Source organism: Microtus pennsylvanicus, chromosome 15 (assembly GCF_037038515.1).
Source record: "Microtus pennsylvanicus isolate mMicPen1 chromosome 15, mMicPen1.hap1, whole genome shotgun sequence".
Taxonomy (NCBI): Eukaryota; Metazoa; Chordata; class Mammalia; order Rodentia; family Cricetidae; genus Microtus; species Microtus pennsylvanicus.
Window position 1 is genome coordinate 3357296 of NC_134593.1, and position 25205 is coordinate 3382500.

The 25205-nt window shown below is 41.0% G+C and overlaps 1 protein-coding gene across 2 annotated transcripts in view; it reads left to right on the forward strand.

Moving 5' to 3' along the window:
• The window catches only part of Adk (adenosine kinase), a 407022-nt gene that overhangs the window by 38553 nt on the left and 343264 nt on the right, over positions 1–25205 (forward strand). For both annotated transcript variants that reach the window (XM_075949366.1, XM_075949365.1), the window contains exon 2: positions 13017–13091. In XM_075949366.1, coding sequence (XP_075805481.1) covers positions 13017–13091 — 75 coding nt within the window. The remainder of the gene's footprint in view (positions 1–13016; positions 13092–25205) is intronic.

Sequence of the window (25205 nt, forward strand, 5' to 3'; positions counted from 1 at the left end):
CCTGCTGACCTATCTCCAGCCCTCTCATTATTTTCAACGTTCTCTCTCTGTGTCACCCCCCCTTTCTTTTTGTTTGTATGTTTGTTCTGGTTTTTTTTTTTTTTTTTTTTGACTATCCTGAGACTTATTCTTGAAGTCCAGAATTGGCTTACAATGTAAGAACCTCTTGTCTGGCCAGTCTAGTCTACGATGTGAGTTCCAGGACAGCCAAAAAAAGAACCTGATTTGGAATTTCCCTCTGTATGCTGCGATTACCATTAATGAATAAAGAAGCTGCTTTGGACCTATAGCAAGGCAGAACTTAGCTAGGTAGGGAAAACTAAACTGAATGCTGGGAGGAAGAAGGGCAGAGTCATAGAGAAGCCATGTAACCCGCTGGAGACAGATGCTGGGTACTTTGCTGGTAAGCCACTGCCACGTGGCGATACACAGATTAATGGAGATGGGTTAAATTAATATGTAAGAGTTAGCCAGATAGAAGCTAGAGCTAATGGGCCAAGCAGTGATTTAATTAATACAGTTTCTGATGTGGGAGTGTCATATGTCAATCTGTTGATTTCATTGGCTAAGCAATAAAGGAACTGCCTTGGCCCATTTCATTGGTTAGAAGATAGGTGGGAGGAGTAGACAGAACAGAATGCCAGGAGGAAGAGGAAGTGAGGTCAGACTCGACAGCTCTCCTCTCCAGAGCAGACGCCTTCAGAGAGACACCATGCTACCAGCTCCAGGGAAGACGCACACCATGCCCCAGCTCCGACCCAGGATGGACTTAGGCTAGAATCTTCCCGGTAAGCGCACCTAGGGGCGCTACGCAGATGATTAGAAATGGGCCAGAGCAGTGTTTAAAAGAATACAGTGTCCGTGTAATTATTTGGGGCATAAGCTAGCCGAGCCAGGTGGCTTGGGGTGTTTGGGGACGCAGCCCTGCCGCCGCCCCATATTACTACAAATGACGCCCAGACGTGTGGCTAACTAAACCCACTTAAAAAACCTGAGAAGGCTTAAAAATAAGGAAGAGAGCATTTAACACAGATTTTTGCTGTTTGTTGGTGGCGTGCTGTAGAGAGATTTCCTGATTCAGCAACAGCAGCAGAAAAAACACCGTGTCATTTCAAAGCGTGGCTTCCTGGGGCTGTGCCGCCAGTGAAAACTCTGGACTATGTTTGTGTTCCCACTTGGGATCGGAAGGAGAGTGCTCTGAGACCGTGCGATGACTCAGAGCTCCCCGCCTGCTCCTGGGCAGAAGGCAGAATCAGGCTTAGGCAGGCAGAGAGCATGGTGGATTCCTGTTGCCATACAGAGACGTGTTTTCAGACTGCGCAGTGCTCTGTGTGTCAGATTTGGACGTAACTTGGATGAAAAGAATTTCTGTGCTGCATGCTCAGTCTCAGAATTAAACTGCTGAGTGCCGCTCCTACCTGGTAGCCCCAAGAGGCTTCCTGACTCAGCTTCAGCTGCAAAACCCCGCAGCTCATTAAGAGGTCCTGCCACGAAACACTTAAACGGTGTTGATGAAAAGCTGAACGCATGCTTTTCGGTTTTCAGCCGTAGCAGGAAAAAAGCTGCCCGTTTAAAAATGCCGGCTTTCTGGGCCATCCTGCCAGGGCAAACTCTGACTGTTTGAGGCAGGAGGGCCGGCTACCGAGAGAGGACTTGAGTGTTGTCTGTTGTAGCTCGCTGGCTGGCAGGGACCTTGAAATGCAATGAGGCTGGAAAGTTAAGGAATGGACTGGATCTAGCTGGCAAAGCCACGCCTTTAGTCCTACTGAGATTGCTTGGTACATTAAAGACTCATGTGGTCAAAAAACAGAGAGATATACAGTAAAGAGAGATTCAGAGACAAAGAAAATTTCTAAATGGTTTACTGTGTGTTAAAAATATATGCAAGCTGAAAGTTGAAGTTCTTAAAGCAAAAAACAAAAAAAAGGAAGAGAGTTGTTGTGTGTCTTAGTACACACCTTTAATCCCAACACTTGGAAGGCAGAGGGAGATTGAACTCTGTGACTTCAAGGCATGGTAGCACACGCCTTTAATCCCAGTGCCTAGAAGGCAGAGACGAACAGATCTCTGTGAGTTCAAGTTGTAGTAGCAAACACCTTTAATCCCAATGCCTGGGAGGCAGAGACGGGCGGATCTCTGAGAGTTCAAAGACAGCCTGGTCTACAGGTCAAAGATATGCGCTCAAAAAGCAAAAAGTTAACTTAGGAATGTCACAGCTTAGATTCTTAAGCGCCTAGTGATTTAAAGGCGCAAATCAAAAGTGCTCCTGGATAGTAAAAAATTGCAGATTCACAATAGGACAGATTCAGACCGCTAAACGAATCACACTGTTGGATGAATGTACGTTGGCTTGGGAGAGAGAAGAAAAAGAATATAAAGAATATAAAGTTAATGGTTTAAAAAGAAAAAAGTAAAAGTAAAGTGTTTAAAGAGACAGAGTACAGATAGTTATAGATATAAATAAAAATAAGCCGCGTAAAGATGGAAAATTCACAGAGAGTCTGGATTATGTACATTGTGTTTTCTTTAAAATGTTTGACTGTGAAGGAGCTAAGTAAAGAGAGACATTTCATTATATGGGCTGCCAAGCTAAACCAGAATGGATATAAGGGTATTACGATTTCGAAATTTGGATCTAAGGACATGATGCTTTGGAAAGGAGTTTCTTATTTTGTTTTCACAGAGGATGAGACTCTATGGATTTCTTCTATTCCGATTTGGTATGATGGACCACGTCCTCCTGAAGGGTTGCTGTGAACATCTTCAGAAAATTGCTCTGCTCAACTGCCAACTGAGATGAAACTAGCACACAGGTTATACCATGAAAGACCTAATTAACGACGCCCCCATTCAGCAGGAAGCAGTTTGGAGAGAAAAAACTGCGCCCATGTTCCCAAATATAGTTTATAAATGTTCTTTTACATTTAAAGGGGGATATGATATAGACATGAATAATTTGCATTAGTATAGATTTTGCTTTATTGATAGAGATTTACGGTTAATTTTGTTATATGTATAAATGTTTCTGATGTAACTTTTACTTGATAACTGTTTTGTTATATGTAATTTTGCTAGGTTGAAGTTAAAGCCTTTCTTTTTTGTTTAAACAGAAAAAGGGGAAGTGATGTGGGAGTGTCATATGTCAATCTGTTGATTTCATTGGCTAAGCAATAAAGGAACTGCCTTGGCCCATTTCATTGGTTAGAAGATAGGTGGGAGGAGTAGACAGAACAGAATGCCAGGAGGAAGAGGAAGTGAGGTCAGACTCGACAGCTCTCCTCTCCAGAGCAGACGCCTTCAGAGAGACACCATGCTACCAGCTCCAGGGAAGACGCACACCATGCCCCAGCTCCGACCCAGGATGGACTTAGGCTAGAATCTTCCCGGTAAGCGCACCTAGGGGCGCTACGCAGATGATTAGAAATGGGCCAGAGCAGTGTTTAAAAGAATACAGTGTCCGTGTAATTATTTGGGGCATAAGCTAGCCGAGCCAGGTGGCTTGGGGTGTTTGGGGACGCAGCCCTGCCGCCGCCCCATATTACTACAAGTTTCTGTGTGATTATTTCGGTTCTGGGTGGCCAGGAGGAACAGGCAGCCTGCTACTACAAGAATCTCTTGTCTCACAGCCCTGTTGATTGCTGGAATTGTTGTTGTGTGACATAGTGATTGATTCATATCTGTTAGATTTATGTGTGTGTGTGTGTGTGTGTGTGTGTGTGTGGTGTGGGTGTCACACTGGGTGGAAGTTAGAGTACAATATACAAGAGTTGCTTCTCTTCTCTTCATGTTGGTCTCTGGGATGGAATTCAGGTCCTTAGGCATAACCGTAAATGTCTTTACTGTTGAGCCATCTCACTTGTCCTCTAAACTTTTATTGCTGTGTGTTTGATTATTTTGACACATGGTTTTGTCATGTACCCTATGCTAGAATTATAATTCATTTCATTATATTATTATTTTAGTCCTTTTATATATACAAATACTCACTTTATGGCCTATACTGTAGTCTGTTTTGGTGGATGTTACATTTGATTTTGATTTAATTTCTTTCTTTAATGTGTGTATGTGTTCATGTGCATATGTTGTGTGCATATGTGGAGACCAGAAATAGATATTGTGTGCCTTCCTCTATTTTTCTCAATTCTGTTTTTTTTGAAGCAGGTCTCTTATTGAACCTGCAGCTTGCCATTTTGACTAGACTGGTCAGTGAGCCCCAAGGATCCTCATGTCTCTGTCTCCCAGTGTTGGGAATCTAGAGGTGGGACACACACCCAGCTTTTATGTGCTTTCCCTCCTCTGCTTAAACATTTATGTATTTGCGTGTCTCTCTGTGTATGTAAAGGCATGTGCCATGGTGAGAATGTAACAGTCAGGAAATCCACAGGGAACTGGGTCTGTCCCTTTACCATAGGGGTTCTAGATATTGAACTCAGGTTGTTAGACTGAGCCATCTTGCCAGCCCTTTTGGTTCTTTTCTGAGGACATGAAGCACTTAACTACTGAGTCACCCCTTAGTCTCATTCAATAACATTTCGAGTGGAAACCTCATGCTGCAGTTGTTTAATTTAGCATTTTATAAATACAAATCATGTCCTTTTGTTTTAATTATTTTAGAGATAGGATTCATATAGTATAAGATAAATTTAGACTGGACAGATCAGTATTTCTGTTACACTTAAAGGGTTGAATAACTATTGTTGTAGTGTCATTTTAAAACATTTTTATCAATTTAAAATGAAGCACAGTAGCTGTTAGCAGTTCCTTTCCGCCTGCCCCATACCAACATCCATCCTTTGGCAACTGTGAAATCTACTTTTTTTTTTTTTTTTGGCCTCTGTGAATTCTTATTCTGATGTGTCATGAACACAATCATGTGATATAAGTTCATCCTTGTCCCTTCTGATTATCAGTATTTCATTCCTTCTTATGGTTGAATACATCTTAGTGTGTAGATATATTTTGTTTACCTAGCTATGTGGGTTATTTTCACTGTGGTTATTATGAATAATACTGTACTGTAAGCATCCATGTGTAAGCTTTTGTTTTGCCATATGTTTGTTTCTCCTCGGAAGGGACACAGTTTCATAGGATAATTTTATGTTACTTTGTGAACAAGAATCCCCGAAAAAATGCTGACGACAAAGGCTGCCTGACTCATTAGATGTGGAAATGATGGAATGCTGCCAAATCCAGAGCCAAATTATCTTGGACCATCTTTAACCCCCTAACAACCATTTATTACCTTCCTCTCTATATGACCTAATATCTTTGTGATCGTTAGGTAAACCTTTTGGAATGTACAAACAGATCTGAGACCTATAGTGAGATATTCCAGCTTTTCTGATGTTTCTACCAGTGTATCCAGAAAGTATCTGATTTTCTTTGTTCTGTTACTATAAGACTTCATAGAACTGTTACCATGTTGGAACATAGTATTTGGGTAACTATACTTGTGCATAATCACTACCAGTTGGCTTTGGAATAAACCATTTCTTTTTTTTTTCCTTTTAGGTGAAACAGTTGCCCCCATCCTCGAGTTTTCCCATCTTCCTCCTTCTCCATTGCCTCCTCCTCCTCTTTCAGAAACTACTGAACTGTTTTCCCGGTGTGGCTGCATCATTTTCCATTTCTGGTTCCTTAGCATTCTTGTTCCCAGTCTGCTCAGAGTCCTGTGTACTTGTTGAGGCACATCCTAAGCACTCAGGCAGTCTCACACTGTCCTGAAACTCTGCTTGTGCGTGTGCAGCCTAGGCAGGCAGTCGAACCTTCCCTTGTCTTCCTTGAGCATGCTCACAGCGATCGCAGGAACATTTAGGATGTCCCAAATCCTCTGTGCACATTTATTTCTCACACTTTTTCTTTTATGTTTTTGGTTAACTTGTTTGTTCCAATTGCTTCAAGCAGCTGGAATGTTAAACAATTGCAGCTGGTTGTTTTTGACAGATACTCTTAGGGGAAACTCTTAGCACAGAGCAAGATCAGGTCAGATATGGGAGGCCTTGCGATTGGAGCTTTTGAAAGGACTGTCAGTAAGCTGAAATGATAGCAGCTCTCTGAAGTGACGCTTTGAAAGAGCACCAACACATTTCTCTCTTTTCTAGGGCTGCCTGGCATCTGGGGTTAGTGTTTGAGGGTTGCTGCTTTTCAGATTTACTGTGGGTTGGGGAGAGACAGATAGGAATAGTGTCCTCCTCTTATTTCTATTGCTGCGACAAAGGTTATACTGATGCAACTTGGAGAGGAAAGATTTATTCAGCCTGAAGTTCCAGATCACAGTCCATCATCAAAGGAAGGCAGTGCAAGAACTCAAGCAGGGGAGGACTCTGGGGGCAGGAAACCAAGCAGACGCCATGAAGCAGTGCTGCTTGTTGGTCAACTCCTGGCTGCTTTGGTTTGCTTTCTTCTACAACCTAGGACTACCTGCTCAGGGTCTGCCTCCCTCCCAACCCCATGAACTAGGCCCTTCCATATCAATCATTAATCAAGAAAATGACCTACTAGCTTGTTTACAGGCAACCGATGGGGGTTGTTTTCTCAGCTGAGGTTCTTCTTCCTAGAGGACTCTAGCTGTGTCAAGTTGACAAAATCTGCGCGGCACAGTGAGCATTTCTGTTACCTTTCCATAGCTATGTGTGTATTTCCTTCAGGTCTGGAGGTTTGAAATCTATTTTCTAAAGATGAGTCTGTTTTGCAGTCTGAGCATATTTATTAAAACATTAAGCTGGGTGTGTGGTCCATGCCTGTAATCCCAGTCCTCCAGAGGCCTGGCCATAATAAGTTACAGTGCAGTCTAGGCTACACAGCAAGACTCTGTCTCAAACAAACAAATGTGGCAATACTTCAGTATTCTGTCCAAATAAGATAATGAGCCAAATGTCTACTTATGGAGTTGCTTTGTCAGTCAGGCCAGACCTGCGAGGAGATTCCTAGCATGGCCTCATTCATTTGTGAGGAAATAGTGCAGTATTTTAGATGCACACAGCACTCTCTGATCTGTGTGTCAGCCTTCCACTTTGGCAGTTTCTTTCTGCAAGAAATGTGTATATTTAGGGGCTGGAGAGGTGATGGAGTTAAGAGCCCTTACTGATCAGTTCAATTCCCAGCACCCACACTGGGCCTATAACTCAGGTTCAAGGAAATATGGCACCCTTTTCTTACTTCTGTGGGCTTGGAAACATAAGTACACACACACACACACACAGAGTAAATAAGAGTAGAATAAAAATCTTAAATAAAATACATATATGTTCAGATTTCAGCCTCTTAGAGCCAGCTCTTGCTCTTCTTGTGTATCAGCTGTTGGAGGAGTACTCAGTCCATCAAGACTGATCCCACCCTCTGTGGGAGGGTTTCCTGATAGCCATCTACCAACATCATATCTGGAAAGAGATGAGCTTCCATAGCTTCTGTATTTGGCTGAAACAGTTATGATACCTAAAACCACAAACTGTTATTCTCCGGAAGAAATCTGTTCTCAAAGATAATCTCCAAGGGGACTGACTAGTCTGGCCACCCATTGTCAAAAAGCTAATTAAAACCGCTAAACTAAAATGGAAAGCAGGAAGAGGAGATTTACTCAATGTGACTGTTGGAAAAAGTGACAAAGAGATTCAGCCGAGCCGCACAGAATCTCTCTTCAGAATCCTGAAATGAGATCCAAAATACTTCTTTCTCTTCTTGTCTCTTGCCTCTTGCTCCTCCCTTATCCCCTTTCTTCTCTCCTTGTCTCTCTGCCTGTCTCTCTCATGTCCTTACTTTAGCAGCAGCCTTTCACTCGGTTACTCTCCCCCTCCCTCAACCAACCTCCTGAACTGACCCTATTGGCAGTGTCGTACCTCAGCAGGGCCTGCCAAAAGGCCCTTCTTCTTAGCCTTTCTTCTTCATTTTCTCATTACACTCTGTGAGTTTGAGACCAGCCTGGTCTGCAGGACCAGTTCCAGGACAGCTGAGGTTTCCAGAGAAACCTTGTCTCAAAACAGAAATAAAACAAAAAAGTCTTTGTACTGTGGACACAAAAGCAACTCTCAGCTCAGGGTAAGAGGTGGCGTTAATTTCAAAGATGGGAGGAGAAAGACCATGGCCAAAGAACATGGCCAAGTTCATTAAAGTAAGTGATTAATGACAGCAAGCTTTTAAATTCATGTACATGGGCTGCCTCCACCTAAGGAGAGGTCTGAGAGGGCAGCGTTGGATGAGAAGAAGGTAGAGGGTTCCCAGATGTGGGATTTGGTGGGCAAAATAAATGGGGTTACAGGAGCAGAACATAAATCTAAAAAGTTAGTCCCCCCGAAACAAAGACGAGGTTGCAAGGTGGGCATAACACGGTAGTCATTGGCAGTCATAAAAACTTTTGAAATCGGTGAGTGGTTATAAACAAAAGCATGGTTGTCATTCCTGAAACATGCAGTTACAGAACCATTTGTAGTTGAGGTTACAGGTGGGGCATAGTCCAATCCTTGAGAAACAGGTTTAATCATAAACAAGAACGAACCTAGTTTGTCTTTACTATAAAATGGCTTTTTAGACCTAAGCTGGAGGCAGGCTAGTTCCTCGGTGGTTTACTCTGGGGTCAAATACAAGAGAGTATATCAGGAACACAGATTTAGGCTACACCAAGCTCCATGTTCTAACATGGAAGCACGTTTCCTGAGGTTTTTGTAGTAATAGAACAAAGAAGGCTAAAGAAGTTCCTTCCCTCCTTCCCTCTCTCCCTCCCTCCCTTCTTCCCTCTCTCCTTCCCTTCCTCAGTCCCTCCCTCCCTCCCTCCCTCCCTCCCTCCCTCCTTCCCTCCCTCCCTCCCTCCCTCCCCCTGTCTCTCTCCCTCCTCCCACTCTCTTTTTAGTGGTGGAGTTTTAAGACAGGATTTCTCTGTATAGCAGTCTTGGCTGTCCTGGAACTCACTCTGTAGACCAGGCTGGCTTCAAACTCAGAGTTCTGCCTACCTCTTTCTCTGGAGTGCTGGGATTAAAGGCGTGTGCCACCACACATGGCAGCAATGCTTAATTTTAAAAAATGGGTAAGAGTCTGACATGGGTACCCACACCTATAATTCCTCCATTACCACTTGAGAGGTGAAAGCAAGAGGATAAGGAATTCTAGGTCATCTTTAGCTATAGGGAGTTTGAGGCCAGTATTGTAACAGGCCTAGCATTGAAACAGTGGAAAGAAGAGGCAAAGAAAGGAGTTAGAGGCAAGAGAGAGAGAGAGAGAGAGAGAGAGAGAGAGAGAGAGAGAGAGAGAGAGAGAGAGAGAGAGAGAGCTGTGCTCTGCTGAGTACTTTTAAAGGGTGCTCATGTCGCATAGCCGGCAGAAGGCACCTGACGACTGGTGATGATGTCACTGCTTTGGCAGCAGAAACTAGCATAGAGATCAACACAAAAATTGTTAAAAATATTTTTTTTTGTAAAAAAAATTACATTTCCCTACACACTTTGCTTTAGTTGATGATCATATTGATTATTTTTCTGTAGCTGATATAAAACACCATGACCACAAACAACTTATGAAACAGAGTTTATTTTGGCTTTTGATTTCAGAGGGAGGTATATAATGTTGGGGGAGCTATGGAGAGCACTGAGATCACCTAGAAGGAACTGAAGTGGGTGAGGCTGTGAATTCTCACTTCCTGCTCTCACTGATGTTCTTGGGAAGTTCTGCCTCTTGTGGACTCTGTGGCCTCCTCCAACAGTGCCTCCAACTGGGGACTATGAATTCAGATACTGGAGCCTTTGGGGGACATTTCTCATTTAAACTACCACAGTTTTCCTTCTCTTCCTCCTCCTGTTCTCATTTCCTTCCTCCCTCTCCATTGAGACCTCTTTTCTCCCTTTATGGTCCCTTCTTTAGTATTATGACTTATGCCACCCCAAGTACATATACATACATAAAAATTAAAATCTACATTAAAACACCAAGTATTTATTTATCTGCATCTGGGTTACTTTGCATAATATAATTTCCAGCTATATCCATTTTCCTGTAAATACATAATGGTTGTGATGTGTAATAATATAAAGTTTTTATCATGTCCAAAGTTGTCTGTTACCATAATTGGTATTAAACTTAGTTTGCTACCAAGAAATATTACCAAGCTATCCTTTTTGGGTCATGCTGTCCCCTATACTTAACCTTGGCACTTACCAATCTGCTTTCTAACTGATATTACTTTTTCACTTTAGAGTTTGCTAAGTGGAATCATTAGGTGTTCCTGAAAGAAGGCTTTTTAATTTTTCACTTACGCAGTGACTTTCATATTTAAGTTGTTAGGTGTATCATTGTCCATTCTTTTTTGAAGATTTGTTTTTTTTTGCTATTATACATGCTAGTACACATAAAATAAAAAAAAATTAAATCTGTTTTTTGCTATTGCAAATAAGTCTGTTATTTGTTAGTGGTGAAGAGACAGAAAACTCCCGAGGAGTTCCCATAATCTTTTAGGAACTTCAACTCAGGCCAAACTGACATTTGTAACTTTTTGGTTTTTTGAGACAGAATTCCTCTGTAGCTTTGGAGCCTGTCCTGGAACTAGCTCTGTAGACCAGGCTGGCCTTGAACTCATAAAGATCCGCCTGCCTCTGTCTCCTGAGTGCTGGGATTAAAGGCGTGTGCAACCAACGGTCGACTGACATTTATAACTTCATTGTGGAAAAGAACTGGCTAGTTGGAACTTAATATATTTTAATATAAACTTAAAAGTGAGGGTTGAGAGAAAGAGAGGCAATCAAGAAAACAAGACATTCCCAAGTGTATGCTTCCTAAAGGGCAGCAGAGGCAAGTAAGATACCCAATTGTAAGTATGAATTCTAAATGGAGAGGCAAAATCATATGGAGAAGTATACTTAGCTGTTTTCATGACTTTCAAGTTATATCTCAAAAGGCTGTTAAGAAGCGTTTCCCCCCAGCCCTCTTGATAAGGGGGCTGCGTGAGATGGCTCCACAGATGCCCTGGATGGAATTACTGTCTGATAAGGTGAAAAACCCAGGAGCCACCAGAGCTGCACAATGAGTGTGGTAATTTTCTTCCCCTGTAAACACAGTTTCTAATGAGAATCCTAAGAAATTTTAGGCTTGCAGCAGGGATGGGAGAAGAGCCTTGGCTGGTTAGTGATTCAGTTGGTGATTGTGCTGTGGAATTCTTGCTTCTCTGCTGGCTGGAGACTTTAACTGGATTCCAGGGTGAGAGGCTCCCTTTCCTCTGCACTCCCCTAAGTTTCCCCTGCCTTTCTATCCTCTATCCTTCTTCATTATAAACAGGAACATTTATGTTTAGGTTTATGTGTAGTTAATCTTTCATTTCTCTAGGGTGAATATCCAATTGTGCAACTTTTACTTATATTTGTGCCTGTTTTGTTTTGTCAGCTGCTGAAAGAGAGGACTAGATTGTGTGTGTTTAGTGACAGAGCCCAGACATATATATACAAGGTCTTGGGCTCCTTGGTACTAGAGAGGTTGGAGAAATTGTGCTTTTCCCCCCTGCCAAGTGTTTTGAGCTATTTTATTTGGTGCATATATACTTTGTATTGTTATATTTTTGATGAAATGACCTATTAACTTTTATGAAATATCTGATATATCTTATCTGTAGATCTCCATATTTTAAAGTGTACTTTCTCTGATAGTAATTTAGCAACTGCAAGTCACATTTTTTTATGATTAGTGATTTTATAGCTTTTCTCTCCCCAAATCATTTTACCCTTTCTATGTTCTTATATATAAAACTTTTATATAAGTGTAGTATATATTATATATAGGTATGTATAGTATATATCCTACACTTATATTTAAAATATATTTCTAAATGGAATATATAGACTGGCTTTATATATTCAAATGTTTCTCTACATCTGAATAGTTATGATGCAACCATCTTTGCCTTTTTTTAGAGAGGGGGGGTGGGGGTGGGGTGGGGGGTCTTGCTGGGTAGCAATGGCCATGGAGAGAACTCTCTGTAGACCTGGCTGACTTGAACTCTAGGAGATACCCTGTTTGAGTGCTGGTATATCATGTCCTGCCTGTCTGGGTTGCTTTTCTTTTTTCCCCACCACCCCTTTAATTTGTCCCATCTTGAGTGCACATCGTAGAGGATTGCTTTTCTTAAATAGGTGCTTTTATTTAAAAATTAGGTGTGTGATCCCCGGATAGTTGTACACACCTTTAATTGCAGTGTGGGTCGGCAATAGTTTTTGGGTTAGACAAGATTTATATCTGATAGAAAAAAGATAAGGATAAATGGTTTTTTTATATAGCATTTGTATTGTATAGGGTATCACATGGATTAGTGTTGCTGTAGCTGTGATAGAATCTTGACCACAAGCAGCTTGGGGAGGAAAGGGTCTGTTTCCCCTCACATGTCACAATCACAGTTCCTTATTGAAGGGACTTGGGACAGGAACTACTGAGAGACCATGGAGGAATGCTGCTTACTGGCTTGTGTCTCATGCACTGGGAATCACCAGCTCAGGGGTAACACTGCCCACAGTGAGCTGGGCCCTCCACATTAATCCTTATCAAGAGAATATGCTTAGAAAATGTGCCACAGGCTTGCCCACAGGCCAGTTTGGTGGGAACATTTTCTCAGTTGACAGTCCTTCTTCCCAAATGACTCTAGCTTTTATTAACTTAACAGAAAAATCATTGGTGATTAAATGTTATGACAATAATAAATGGTCATTTTCCTTGTTATATTTCAGTTTTATTTCATCTATTTTAATCTTTTTTATGTATATGACATTTTACCTGCCTATCTATATGTACACCTTATGCATACATATATAGAGGCCAGTAGAGGATTCTGGGTCCTCGGGAGGTGTTGTTACAGATGGTTGTGAGTCACCATGTAGATGCTGGGAACTGAAACCAGGTTCTTTGCATGAGTAAGACGTGTCTTCACCACTGAGCCATCTTACTAACCTACCCAAATTTTTTCCTAAATAGCTTTATATTACCTCTAAAATATTGTCCTACATCTACTTGGTAAATTTGTGTTTTCTAACTTCTTTTTTCTTTTTCTTTTTTAGTGAAAATGTGCTGTTTGGCATGGGAAATCCTCTTCTTGACATCTCTGCTGTAGTAGACAAAGATTTCCTTGATAAGTAAGTATTAAATACTGCATGTATACAGCATTAAATACCCGTGCAGAGAGATTAAACTGTGGAATTGGGCTGGTAGGTTGGCACAGTGGGTAAAGACATGCCCTGCACAGGCTGACAACCCAACTTTGATGCCAGCAACCTGTGTGGTGGAAGGAGAAAACTCATTCTGGCAAGCTGTCCTCTGACCTCCACCACACACTTGCACATGCTTGGACACGTGCACACACAATGAGTAGATAAACACACAAAGACTACTAATAACAGTACTAAAGAAGAGTAGGATTTACCCTATAACACCTCAGTTGGAGGACAACTCAGGAAATTGAAATTTATTAGTTCACTGTTATTTGAATAATTCACAGTTCAGCACAGCTATTTTTTTCATTACTAATATTTTTTTCAGTTAATATTTATTAAATAATAGGTATGGTGGGCCGGGCGTTGGTGCACACCTTTAATCCCAGCACTTGGGAGGCAGAGGCAGGTGGATCTCTGTGAGTTCGAGGCCAGTCTGGTCTACAAGAGCTAGTTCCAGGACAGGCTCCAAAGCTACAAAGAAACCTGTCTCAAAAAACAAAAGAAAAAACAATAAAAATAAAAAAATAGGTATGGTGGTGCATACTTGTAAACCCAGTACTCAGAAGACAGAGCCAGCAGTTTCATTTAAGTTTGAGGCAAGCCTGCTGCACAATAGGATCGAGGCCAGTCTGAGTTACATGAGACAATGTCTGGAAACAAACAAACCAACAAAAAAGAAGCCACACAAAACAAAACGGTGCTGATAAAGCTGCATTTCCACATGCTAGAGAGTAATACTGAGATCCTACTTCACACTCTGTACAAGAATTAACTCAATATGGAGCAAAACCCTAAACTTAAGAACTAAAACTATATAGGTCTTAGAAAAAGACCTGAGTAAATTTTTGTCTTGGATTTAGTGCTAGATTATTAAATTCATTATTGGTAAAAGGACAAGCAATAAGAAAAAAAAATGGACTTTACCAAAAATACAAAACTTTTCCAGAGGACACTATGCAGAAATTGAGGTCTGGATTTATAGTAGGGTGCTTGCCTAGCATGTATAAGGTGGAGGCGTAAGTCACAAACAATCCCACACCAATTTGGAATTATGATTAATAGGGTGGTATTTATTTAAAGGGGAAAAAACTTACAGATCACCGTCCCAGACAACAGCCCTCTGCGCAATCAGGAAGGAGTCTAGTCACCAGAAACGGAGCAGGAAGTGAAGAGAGAGAGGAGAGGGAAGTGGCCGCTTTTTTAAAGAGAGAGGCCACGCCCCAATGGGCTGGTATCTCAGCGGCTATTGGTTGAGGGAGCGGAAGGACCTCCCGCAACAATAAGGCTCTGGGATCAATACGCACGTGCGTGTGCAGACACACACACACACACACACACACACACACACACACACACACACACACGTGCGCGCTCTTGCATGCACGCGTGATCAAGCCAACCCACAGGATAGGAGCAGATCTTGTTAGAGTCTGGCATCAGGTATTTAGAGCAGTGGCTCTCAACCCTCCTAATGCTGCAACCCTCAGTACACTTCCTCATGTTGTGCTGACCCCCAAGCATGCAATTAGTTCATTGTTACTTTTTAACTGTAATTTTGCTACTGTGATGAATCATAAATTGGTTATCTGACATGTGACCCTCAAACAGGTTGGAAACCACAGGTTGAGAACTACAGATTTAGAAGATGAAAAACTTCTATAGCTAAAAAGCAAAGCCAGGATCAGTGAGATGGCTTATTAGGTAATGACATTGTCACCAAGCCTGATGTCATGAGTTCAGTCCCTGGACCCTACATGATAAAAGGAGAAAGGCCACTCTTACAGGTTGTCTTCTGGTCTCTGTCTCTGTCTGTCTTGTCTTGAGGGAGGCACTTCCTTAACCTAGAGGCCTCTTCCCAGGTGGCTCTAGTTTGTGTCCTGTGGACGAGAACTAACCAGCATATTGCTCTGTTCCTTTTCATCCAAATAAAAATAGAATGTAGGTTAGAAAAATGTGTAATATGCTTCAAAATTTGTTCATTTTAGTTTTAATTAGTGTATTAAATTGCATAAATCTACTTTTAAAAGAAGAGCTTAATAATTTTCTTCTTGATTAGGTTTTCAGAACTTTATGGGTATCAAATTATTTTGTGTGTATCTCTGTGTAGGAAGGCCAGAGGTTCATGTCAGGTACTTCCTTTATTGCTTGCTACTAATTTTTTAAGATAGGATCTCTCGTTGAACATGGCACTTCACTTTATGTAGGTTTCTTGGCACGCAAGTCCCTAGGATCCACCTCTCTACCCCCTACGCTGTCATTACAGATGTGCACCTCGGGACTTGGCTTCTTTGTGGGTGCTGAGGATACGAATGCAGGTTTACTCACTGAGCCATCTTCCTAGCCCTCAATACCTTCAGTTTTTGAATTGGAAAGTTGCTAGTTTGCCTTGAATGAACCTGTTTTTAGAATACAGTAAGCATTGCTGTAGTTTAGAAATAGGAATAGGAAATAAATGGAATATTTATATACCGACCATTAAAATTTTCTGAAATATCCTTATTGTTTATTTTCTTATTATAAATGTAATTTTTCTCTGGGCTATAGAGAACAAAATAAAGATCTTCCATTGAAAATAAAAACAGAATTAAGTTAATTAGGTTGGATGTATCTAATTTGGCAAATAGCAGAACTGGAAACTAATAGACATATTTGTGATAAGAAACAGGCTACCGGGAAGATCTCCTGTGGCATACTGAAGAGACAGTGTGGGTGTGGGGGAGATGTGGAATATGTACACGTCTCCAGATGAGCACTGGTCTAATAAGGAGAGTAACAGAAGAGGGTGGATTAATAGGAAGGGAAAAGGAAGGATCGTATAAGGCTTTAGTAGATACAAGTCACAAAAGGAAGGAGAGAATTCATGGAATGGTGGCTGGAAGAAAAGTGACATCATTAGAAGTGAAAATACTGTCTTAGTTAGACTAGTTGAAGAAGTGCATATTTTCTCAGAAATCCAGGTCTTTTTGACAGAAAGCTTGTAGGCAGAGAAAGCATGTATGAAATATGGTGTTTAATGTTTATTTAAAGTTGATTGTAAAATTTACTATGAAATCAATACAAATTATTTATGAATAAATAAAATACATTATAAATGGGTATATAGTAGATTTGAGTGTGAAAAAATCTTTAATATCAAGTGAGATTGTACACATATAATTGTTTGGTTTTAATACTGCCAATCTAAGTTTTATCACACATACTAGATAAAGGCTCTACCATTAAGTTTTATCTCCAGATCCTTTCCTGTCTTGCCTTTTTTTTTTTTTTCTGTCTGTCTGTCTTTCTGATAAAGTCTTGGTATATAGTCCTGGCTTCCCTGAAATTTGTTGTATTGACTAGTTTGGCCTTGCTCTTGTGGTAATTAACTTCTGTAGTGCTTGGATTTTTATTGTAAATATGCTTTCTCCCTGGTTCAGTTATTCCCTCCCTCCCTCCCTCCCTCCCTCCCTCCCTCCCTCCCTCCCTCCCTCCCTCTCTCCCTCCCTCCCTCCCTCCCTCTCTCCCTCCCTCCACTATGTACACTGTGTTCTGCCTGCGTGTATGCCTGCAGGCCAGAAGAGGGCACCAGATCACATTACCATGTGGTTGCTGGGAATTAAACTCAGGACCTCTGGAAGAGCAGCCGGTGCTCTTAACCACTGAGCCATCTCTCCATCCTGGCTCAGTTATTTTCCATTCTAAAGCAGGATCTTAGCTTTGTCCCAGGTTGAAGTAGAAATTGCTCCATAGCCCATGCTGACCTCAGACTCCTTCTGTCTTACTACGTCAGCCTCCTAAGTGCTGGGGTTACAGACACACACCTCCATGTTTTGTTTGTTCAGTCCTAGGAATCAAACTCAGGTCTTCGGGCATGTTATCAACTAAGCCACACCTCCAGATGGCAGCTTAGATTTTATTACCAAATTGTGTTCTTTTCATGGGTGTACACTTCCTGTGAGATTTATTCTAGTAGTACTGATTGTAGTCACAAAAGGCAAACCTTGAAATCCTAAAAGATCAAAGTTCTTTTTTGAGACTTGGCCTCTCTAATGTAGTCTTGGCTGGCCTGGAACTCATTATGTAGACCAGGCTGACCTCAAACTCATAGAGATCTATCTGCCTGCCTTTGTCTCCTGAGTGCTGGGATTAGACACCATGTCTAGTGATCTAAGTTCTTAGGTTAAGTCCCTGAAGTCCAAAAGTTTCTCAATGCACAGTCCTAAAAGACTCAGAGTTTTAAATCTGGAGAGCTGAAATCTCAAAACCTGATTTCCACTGGGGGCTGGTGTGGGGGTACCACAAGCTGTGTGAGCAGTAGAAGTATATTTTTATGTTAGGTGAATCATGTTAGGTGGAATAAACACGTATTTGATGTGTATATATACATGTTTCCAGAGGAGATACGTGTGAATCTGAATGGACTGGATAGGGAAGATCTGGCTGTCACTGTGGCCCATCACTGCTTGATCAGCCTGAGCTTGTAGATAGCAAGTTCAGAAATACCGCTGGTCTCTTAGATCTGGGAGGCAGTTTTCTTCTGGCTTAGATATTCGAACTCCAGGTTCCCAGGTCTTAAGATTCTGGATTTTACTGTTAACACCCTTTACCTCTTCCCTGGGTCTTTTGCCTTTTGACTTTGGACTGAAAGTTACATCCAGATGACCTCTTGTAGAACTTCTTTACCTCTGTAGCCACAGCAGCTAACTCCTGCAGTAAATCTCCTCTCATATATATATATATATATATATATATATATATATATATATATATGCCAATATATATGTATATGTCCTGTCCTGTTGGTCCAACTTTTCTGGAAATTCATTACTTGTATACATTAGGTATTAGAAGAGCCAGATATAATTTCCTCTTCCTATGGTACTTAACGATATAGTCATGGAAGACATCTATTGTTCACTTGTAAATTGCTGTGATAGTATAATGGCATATACCTGTCATTGCAGCTTCCCACGAGGCCGAGTGAATCCCTAAAGCATAGTGACAAAGATGTTATTAAGGCAGGAGGATTATGAGTCCAAGGCTAGCCTGTGCTATAGTCCAAGCCCCTCTGTCAAAAACAGAAGGCTTTGGTAAGTTATGAAGCTACTTAATGTGGTAGGGAAGGAAAAACTAATTATTACTAGCACTTCAAAAATAGAGTCTCAACTGTAATGGCAAGGCAATAGCCATTCTTTCAAATGGATGAGGTACTTACAAAATTTATAGATCATAGCCACTCTTCAAATACAAGTGCTGGGATTTAAAGATCACAGAAGTAGAAATGTGTGAAAATACAAGAAGCCAGGTATGGGCGGTGATATGTTTACAATTTCAGTACTTTGGTCAAGGATACTAGGAGTCATAATTTAAAGCCAGTGCAGTCTTCATTGGGAGAAATTGGAACAAGCTAGCCAAACAACCAACAAAACTCCCCTCTCTTCCTCCTGTCTCCCCCTCCCCCCCAAGATAGTGTTTCTCTGTGTAGCCCTTGCTGTCCTGGAACTCACTTTGTAGACCAGGCTGACCTTGAACTCACAGATCTGCCTGTCTGTGCCTCCTGAGTGCTGGATGTGTGCCACCACTACCTTGGCAATAAATATCTTCCTGTAAATTACTTCTTTATATCCTGTATTTGCCCCTTTCCTTGTAGTACAGTGCTTGGCTTCACAAAATAAGAATTCAGCAATATCAGCATTCTGATGAACCAATGAAAGACACTTGCCAATACAGAGATGCCTGCATCATTACAAAAGATCACAGGGTAAAACTATTAGAGATTGGACTGTTGAAGATAATAACCTTGTTTTTGTACTAACGGGCATTGAACCTAGAGGCTCACATGTGGCAGGCAAGTGCTCTACCACTGAGACACAGCCCATAGCCCCGATTTTGAAAAAACCAAAACAACAACAACAAAAACAACCTCTCAGGAGGCAGAGGCAGGTGGATCTCTGAGTTTGAGGCTAGCCTGGTCTACAGAGTTCCATGACAGACAGGGCAACACAGAAAAATCGTGTGTCTAAAATAAAATAAAAGGATATTTATTTATTTATTTGTTTGTTTATTTATTGTGTGTCTCTGCTTGCACTTGCACCATGGAGTATGCATGGAGGTCAGACCACAGCTTGTGGAGTAGGCTCTCTTTCTACCATGTGCATCTTTGGGACTGATGGAGTCCTCTAGTTTCTGGGCAAGTGCCCTTCCCCACTGAGCCATGTGCCATCTTCTCTTATAGACTCTTATATTCCCACTGCTTCTGTCAGAAAAACCAGATGTTTCATTTGTCTAATAGATGTCAACTTCCAAACTATCTCTGCTGTTTTATCTTTAAAAGTATTTGTATGTCTACGTAATCATGACTTTCTGGAAAAGTCAAAGCACTTTGTAAATTTTCATTTGAAGATTTAGTACACTTGTTAAATTTTGAAAATGGACTTCAGTATGAGAAAAGAATCTTTTCAATAAAAGGAAAACTATGGGAAAAGAAAGGGAGAAAATGAAATTCAGTTGATCATTTCTCCCTGCGTGACAGCTCATCTGTCTGCTTTTCTCCGCCCTCTAATTATCTGCTTTTCCTTCCTTGGCATTTTCTTCTGGTTTAGCTTTATGAGTAGCAGGTGGTGTTTTATTCCCAAGCTTTCCACCCACGCTCTCAGGAAGAGCCTCTCCGCGGTGTGCACGATGCATGGATCTTAGACATGTTTTGCTGATAGTTTGAAGGTTCCTCACTTTGCAGGGATGTGGGATCTAGGTGTGGTCCGTTATCCAGAGACAGAGATGAAGCTGAGCAGGGCCAGGCAGGTACTGACTTCAGCATGACTACAGAGAACTGTTATCAGTATTTTAAATGTTAGCATTATTTTATAGTTCAGTGTGTTATATAAATTATATTCATTTTCATATCATTTCCAGCATTGGAATTGAATTCCATTAAGGAATTTAGAAAGTTATAATTTGTTATATGCAGTTTTTGCAAGTGTAGCTCTAGAAGTGTGATATCACAGCATTGATTTTGCATATAAGCCTGTGCATGTATGCGGAACTAGTGAGAGGTCCTCAGTAAAGGAGGAGATGTCTTACTGTATGTCTGTAGTTGTCAAAGGTAACATTTCTCAAGATCTCATTTCTTGTGGTTGTCATATATGAAATTGTAATTCATCAAGATGTTGCTGTGGTGAGACTAGGTCTTATTAAATTGTCCAGGCTGGCCTCAATTAGTGATCCTCTTGCCTTAGCTTTCTGAGTACTGAGATTATAGGCCTGTGCCACCATGTCTGGTTCATGGATTTTAGGAAATATTTAGTGTGGGGAGTGGGGGAGAAGGAGAGAGGGAGGGACAGAGGGAGAAGTGCAATGGGCATGCTCAGCTTTCAGGAGTTGATTCTCTGTGTTTGCCATGTGGGCCCTGGCATTGAACTTGGGTGCTTAGGCTTGGTGGCAAGTGTCTTTATTTGCTGAGCTGTCTTGTGTCTACCCTCTTCCCACCTGGAGATTTTGATTTATCTCATCAGAGTCTTAGACTATCTTTCATAGTAGCTCATATCACTAGAGTTACAATGAGCTGAGACTATACAATTATTAACCTTAGTGATAGGTACCTAATATGTTTTGCTTTTGACCTATTTATTTATGAATGTGGTTTATCAGCTCACTGCTACAACTTTGCTCTCATTGTTTTAAATGTGGAGTGATTTTGCTGCAAAGATACCTAAGTTATTATTGCCTGTTTTATTGTACAAATTGGCCTGTGAAGTGTTCTATCATGTTTTTGTTTTTCAAATCTACCTTTGAAAATGTAAATAAATGTCTTTTAAAAACAAGTCCCACTAAAAGTAATTCTAGAATGAGACTCAGTAAGGAGAAATAGTGAACTTATTAGCGGAAGATGGGAATGAATCTCAGTAGGTCTGTGAGTTCATGCCAAGAGCTTGATGTTTCTATCAGATGCAGCAGGGTTCATTATATTCAATAATAGAATGCCAATGGTGACCTCAGCTAGACAAATCACAGTACAGTGGTGGATGATAGAAAAGGAACAGGAGGTGTAATAGAGTGGGACAGTTTGTGAATGTGCCCAAGAGCCCAGCAGTGACATGGTCTGAAATTTCTTCCCATTACATGAATCACTGAGTAGCTGGTTTTAAAAAAAGAAATAAAAAGTTAAGGTCATGAAGAATGTAGTTCTGTTTTATATATTCAGACTTAAAATCTAGTTGAACACTTTTTCAGATTCTCTAGTTTTATTTCTTATGTGCTTTTCTGATGAAAAGTTAAAACACTGTTTTATAAATCCTATAACTTGTTGTTGTTCTCCTCTCTTCCTCTCCCTCCCTCCCTCCCTCCCTCCCTGTTCCCCTCCCTCAATCCCTCCTTCCCTCCCTCCCTCCTCTCTCCCTCTCTTTCTCTTTGTAGCTTTGGAACCTGTCCTGGACTTACTCTGTAGACCAGGCTGGCCTTGAACTCACAGAGATCTGCCTGCCTCTGCCTCCCTAGTGCTGGGATTAAAGGTGTGCACCACCACTGCCTGGCTTATTGTCATCTTAACTATGTAATTTACTCTTAATATGTCTCTTTATAAGCCTCTTGAATGTCAGTCAAGCAGCAGTCTGCAGATTCTTGTGATGGTTAACACTTTTGCCCTCCCTCCATTTTCTTCCTTTCTCACACACACATAAGCTGTCTATCTACATATATAGGTGTGTTTGTGTGTGTATACATATACGTAAATGTGTGTATTCACATATACATATGTGTGTGTATATATACACATATATATGCACACATATATGGAGAGAGAGAGAATGCACACATGCTCACACTCAGATAAACTGGCTACTGTTTAAGATCATGCCATACCCAAATACCCATACTGTCTATGTGATTGTCTGCCGATACATGCATGGGCTTTGTTGGAAATACATGTTTCCAACAAAGTATCATTTTTGTTGTTGGTTTTGCTTTTAAAGAAATTTATTAGCTCTATTGTTTTTTTGGACTTTTTGTTTGTTTTATTTTTAAAGAAATTTTCCTTGTTCAATTCTCTGCTGTGGGTTTCCTGTCTGTAGCAGTGTTTAAATTGTTCTGTTGCACACACAGTTGTGTGTTATCTTTGTCAGCATGAGCATGGACATGGGGCCTCACTTGGGCTCTTTGGACTTCGCCCCAGTCTTTAAAGGACCTTTTAGGGCTTAATTTCTATGCTACACTCACTGTTTTTGCAGAGGTGAAAGCCTTCAAAGCAGTGAGGAGAGGTATAGATTTATTGTATATGATGGATTTGATTTGGGTAGCAGCCAAATGACATGGATAGTTTTAGAGAAATTAAGTAACTTTGCTCAGTTTAAAAATTCTCTGTTGTAAGAACGTAGCCTAATTTAGGCCTTTGACGTTTAATCTCATGTGGATGGTTTTTCATCTTCTGCTTTTGATACACATCCCATTTTCTTTTGCTAAGTTAAAGTAGGAAAAATGTTGAGGAATAATAATGTATCATTTTGTCATATCTGTTTTTAGGGAATATATTTGTCTTTCAACCTCAGAAATGGTTTCAGATTCCTTATTTATTTATTTATTTATTTATTTATTTATTTATTTATTTATTTTTTAATTTTTGAGACAGGCTCTCCCTATGTAGATCAGGGTGGCCTCAAACCTCACAGAAATCTGCCTGCCTCTGACTCCCTAGTGCTGGAGTTTAAGGTATGTGCCACCATACCTGGCAGAATATTTTTTAAAATCATGTTGTTTGGCAACATACAGGGAACAGGTTGAGCTTTGCGTCATTCTCGGAAAAGCATGGTGGGAAGTTGAGTTACAGATTCTGCTAAGTTGGATTTTTCCTTTTAGTTTATTAATTTGAAACACTGAGGGCTAGGCAGTGGAGCTGGCTCAGATGGCGAAGGTGCTTGTGCCGTAGGCCCCACAACCTTCTGGAAAGAGAACTGAATCAAGTTGTCCTCTGATTCCAGCCCTTGTGTGAACATAGCATGTTTACGCCTGTATTCACATGCACACATACACACATAATTAATAGTAAAGAAAACTGAGGGAAGTCAGGTGTGGCACGCGGCCTATAATTCAGCACTTAGGAGGCAGAAGCAAGAGCTAAGGAATGAGTGCCAGGCCATCTTGAGCACACAGCCTGAGTCACACAGCAAGACTGCTAAAGCCCCGACCCTCCAAAAACTGAGGGTTTTGAGGTGTAGTTCAGGGGCAGATGACATGTTTAATATGTGTTTTAGCACCAGTCTCAGGAGCTAAAATCCCAGCAAGCAGCAATGAAATGAAATATTCAGAGACGAAATACAGTTTATAGTCTATATGGCTTCTCTATGTTTGTTTATATTTATAATGTATACTTTGCTTACCTTCAAAATGAATTCAAAAGAGTGATTTTAGGTTGTAAAATAAATTGTAGTTACAGGTATATGCTGTTTTTGTGTCCTTTAAAGGTATTTTGTAAATTTTTTCCCATTCTTGCAAATGGCCATAAGGAGTTTGATTTTGATCTTTGAAATGTGTCCAGTTTGCATAGACAAGCAAGCCACTACTCTCTAAAATTTCCTCTGTGATGCATAAGCAAAAGAGTACTCCAGTCTTAAAAGTTAGAATATTATTCTTTTAGGCAGCAGGAATAATAATTCTTGGGTAAGGTTATTTTGATCTTGTGTATCATGGTTATTTCCCTAACTACACCCTAGTAAAGTTGATGTTTCAGTGGAGACTATAACTCACAAGTACAGACGAGCATCGCTAGACCCCCGTAAATAGATGGACAGGCATGTAGGCATAGGAGGTGTAAACGGTTTGGTCTGACCCGACAGAGATCCAATTTCTTCCCTCTGGGTAGTCTTTTAAATCATTCTATTTGACAGACGTGTGTTTATTTTGTTTAGTGAAGGGACAGCTCACTCCTGTTAGTGTTAAAGAATAGGCTGGCCTGGCGCAAGATCAGTCGTATTATTTAGTGTGGAGTCTTAGGGCCTTCTTAGAGTCCAGGCGACTTGAGCTCCAGTCCATGAGCCGTGCATCATGCCTATGTAAAGATGCCTCGATTAAAGCCTCGAGACTGAAACTCCTGAACGTCCCACCATGCCACGTTGTTACATATGAATAGTGAGAAAGTCAGATAGTCCAACTCCATGGGGAGGGGACGGTCAAAGTGTCAGACTTGGAATTCTCTTGGGCTTGTCATATACTTTGTCTTGTGGCTTATTTTGACCAATATCCTCTCATTCTATTTCAGAATTTGAACACAGTAGCTTTCAGTGAATTTCATGAGTGCTTCTAGTAAATTATCTTACCTAAACATGGCTTTAGGAACCTTCCAAGTTTGGAGTTGGTGTCAGAATTGAGAACATTCTTGAGTCTTGTGTTTTATATAAACTACAGACAGAACAGTCTCCTAGGAAGCAGTGCGGAAGTGTCAAGTAATAGAAGAAAAATGACATTAAACAAAATCAGGCAAGATGGGGAAGGAGAAAGTTTTAAGATCTGCTAGAAACAGGAGAGGGGATTGGATGACATCTGCCAAGAGCGTGTCAGTGGTGTTTCCCATCCACTAGTGAGGACCGTGGGACTCAGGCTAACTTACCTCGGAGCAGTTTTGCTCAGAGCCAGGCTGTGCTCTACCTGCTGCTCTGGCTACTTCTTCCAGTCCCTTCTGGTTCCTTCCGGGTTCAGTGCTACTTATGAGAAAGGAGCAAAGAGGAGAGATGAGAAGGGGAAGGAACAGATAAAAGCTGCCCTTTTTCCATTCTTATGTGGAGGAAGCCATATTTCCTTTCATACCATTGCCATCTATCATACTACTTAACTTTTTGTTTGCTTGCTGAATTGTGAGGTCCTAAAAGTCAAGAAATGAGTTTGTTAATTCTCTCTCTCTGTCTCTCTTTCTGTGTGTGTGTGTGTGTGTGTGTGTGTGTGTGTGTGTGTGTGTGTGTCTGTGTTTTCCCCAAGACATTTTTTTTTTTGTAGCTTTGGAGCCTGTCCTGGAACTCATTTTGTAGATGAGGCTGGCCTTGAACTTAGAGACTGCCTCTGCCTCTCAAGTGCTGG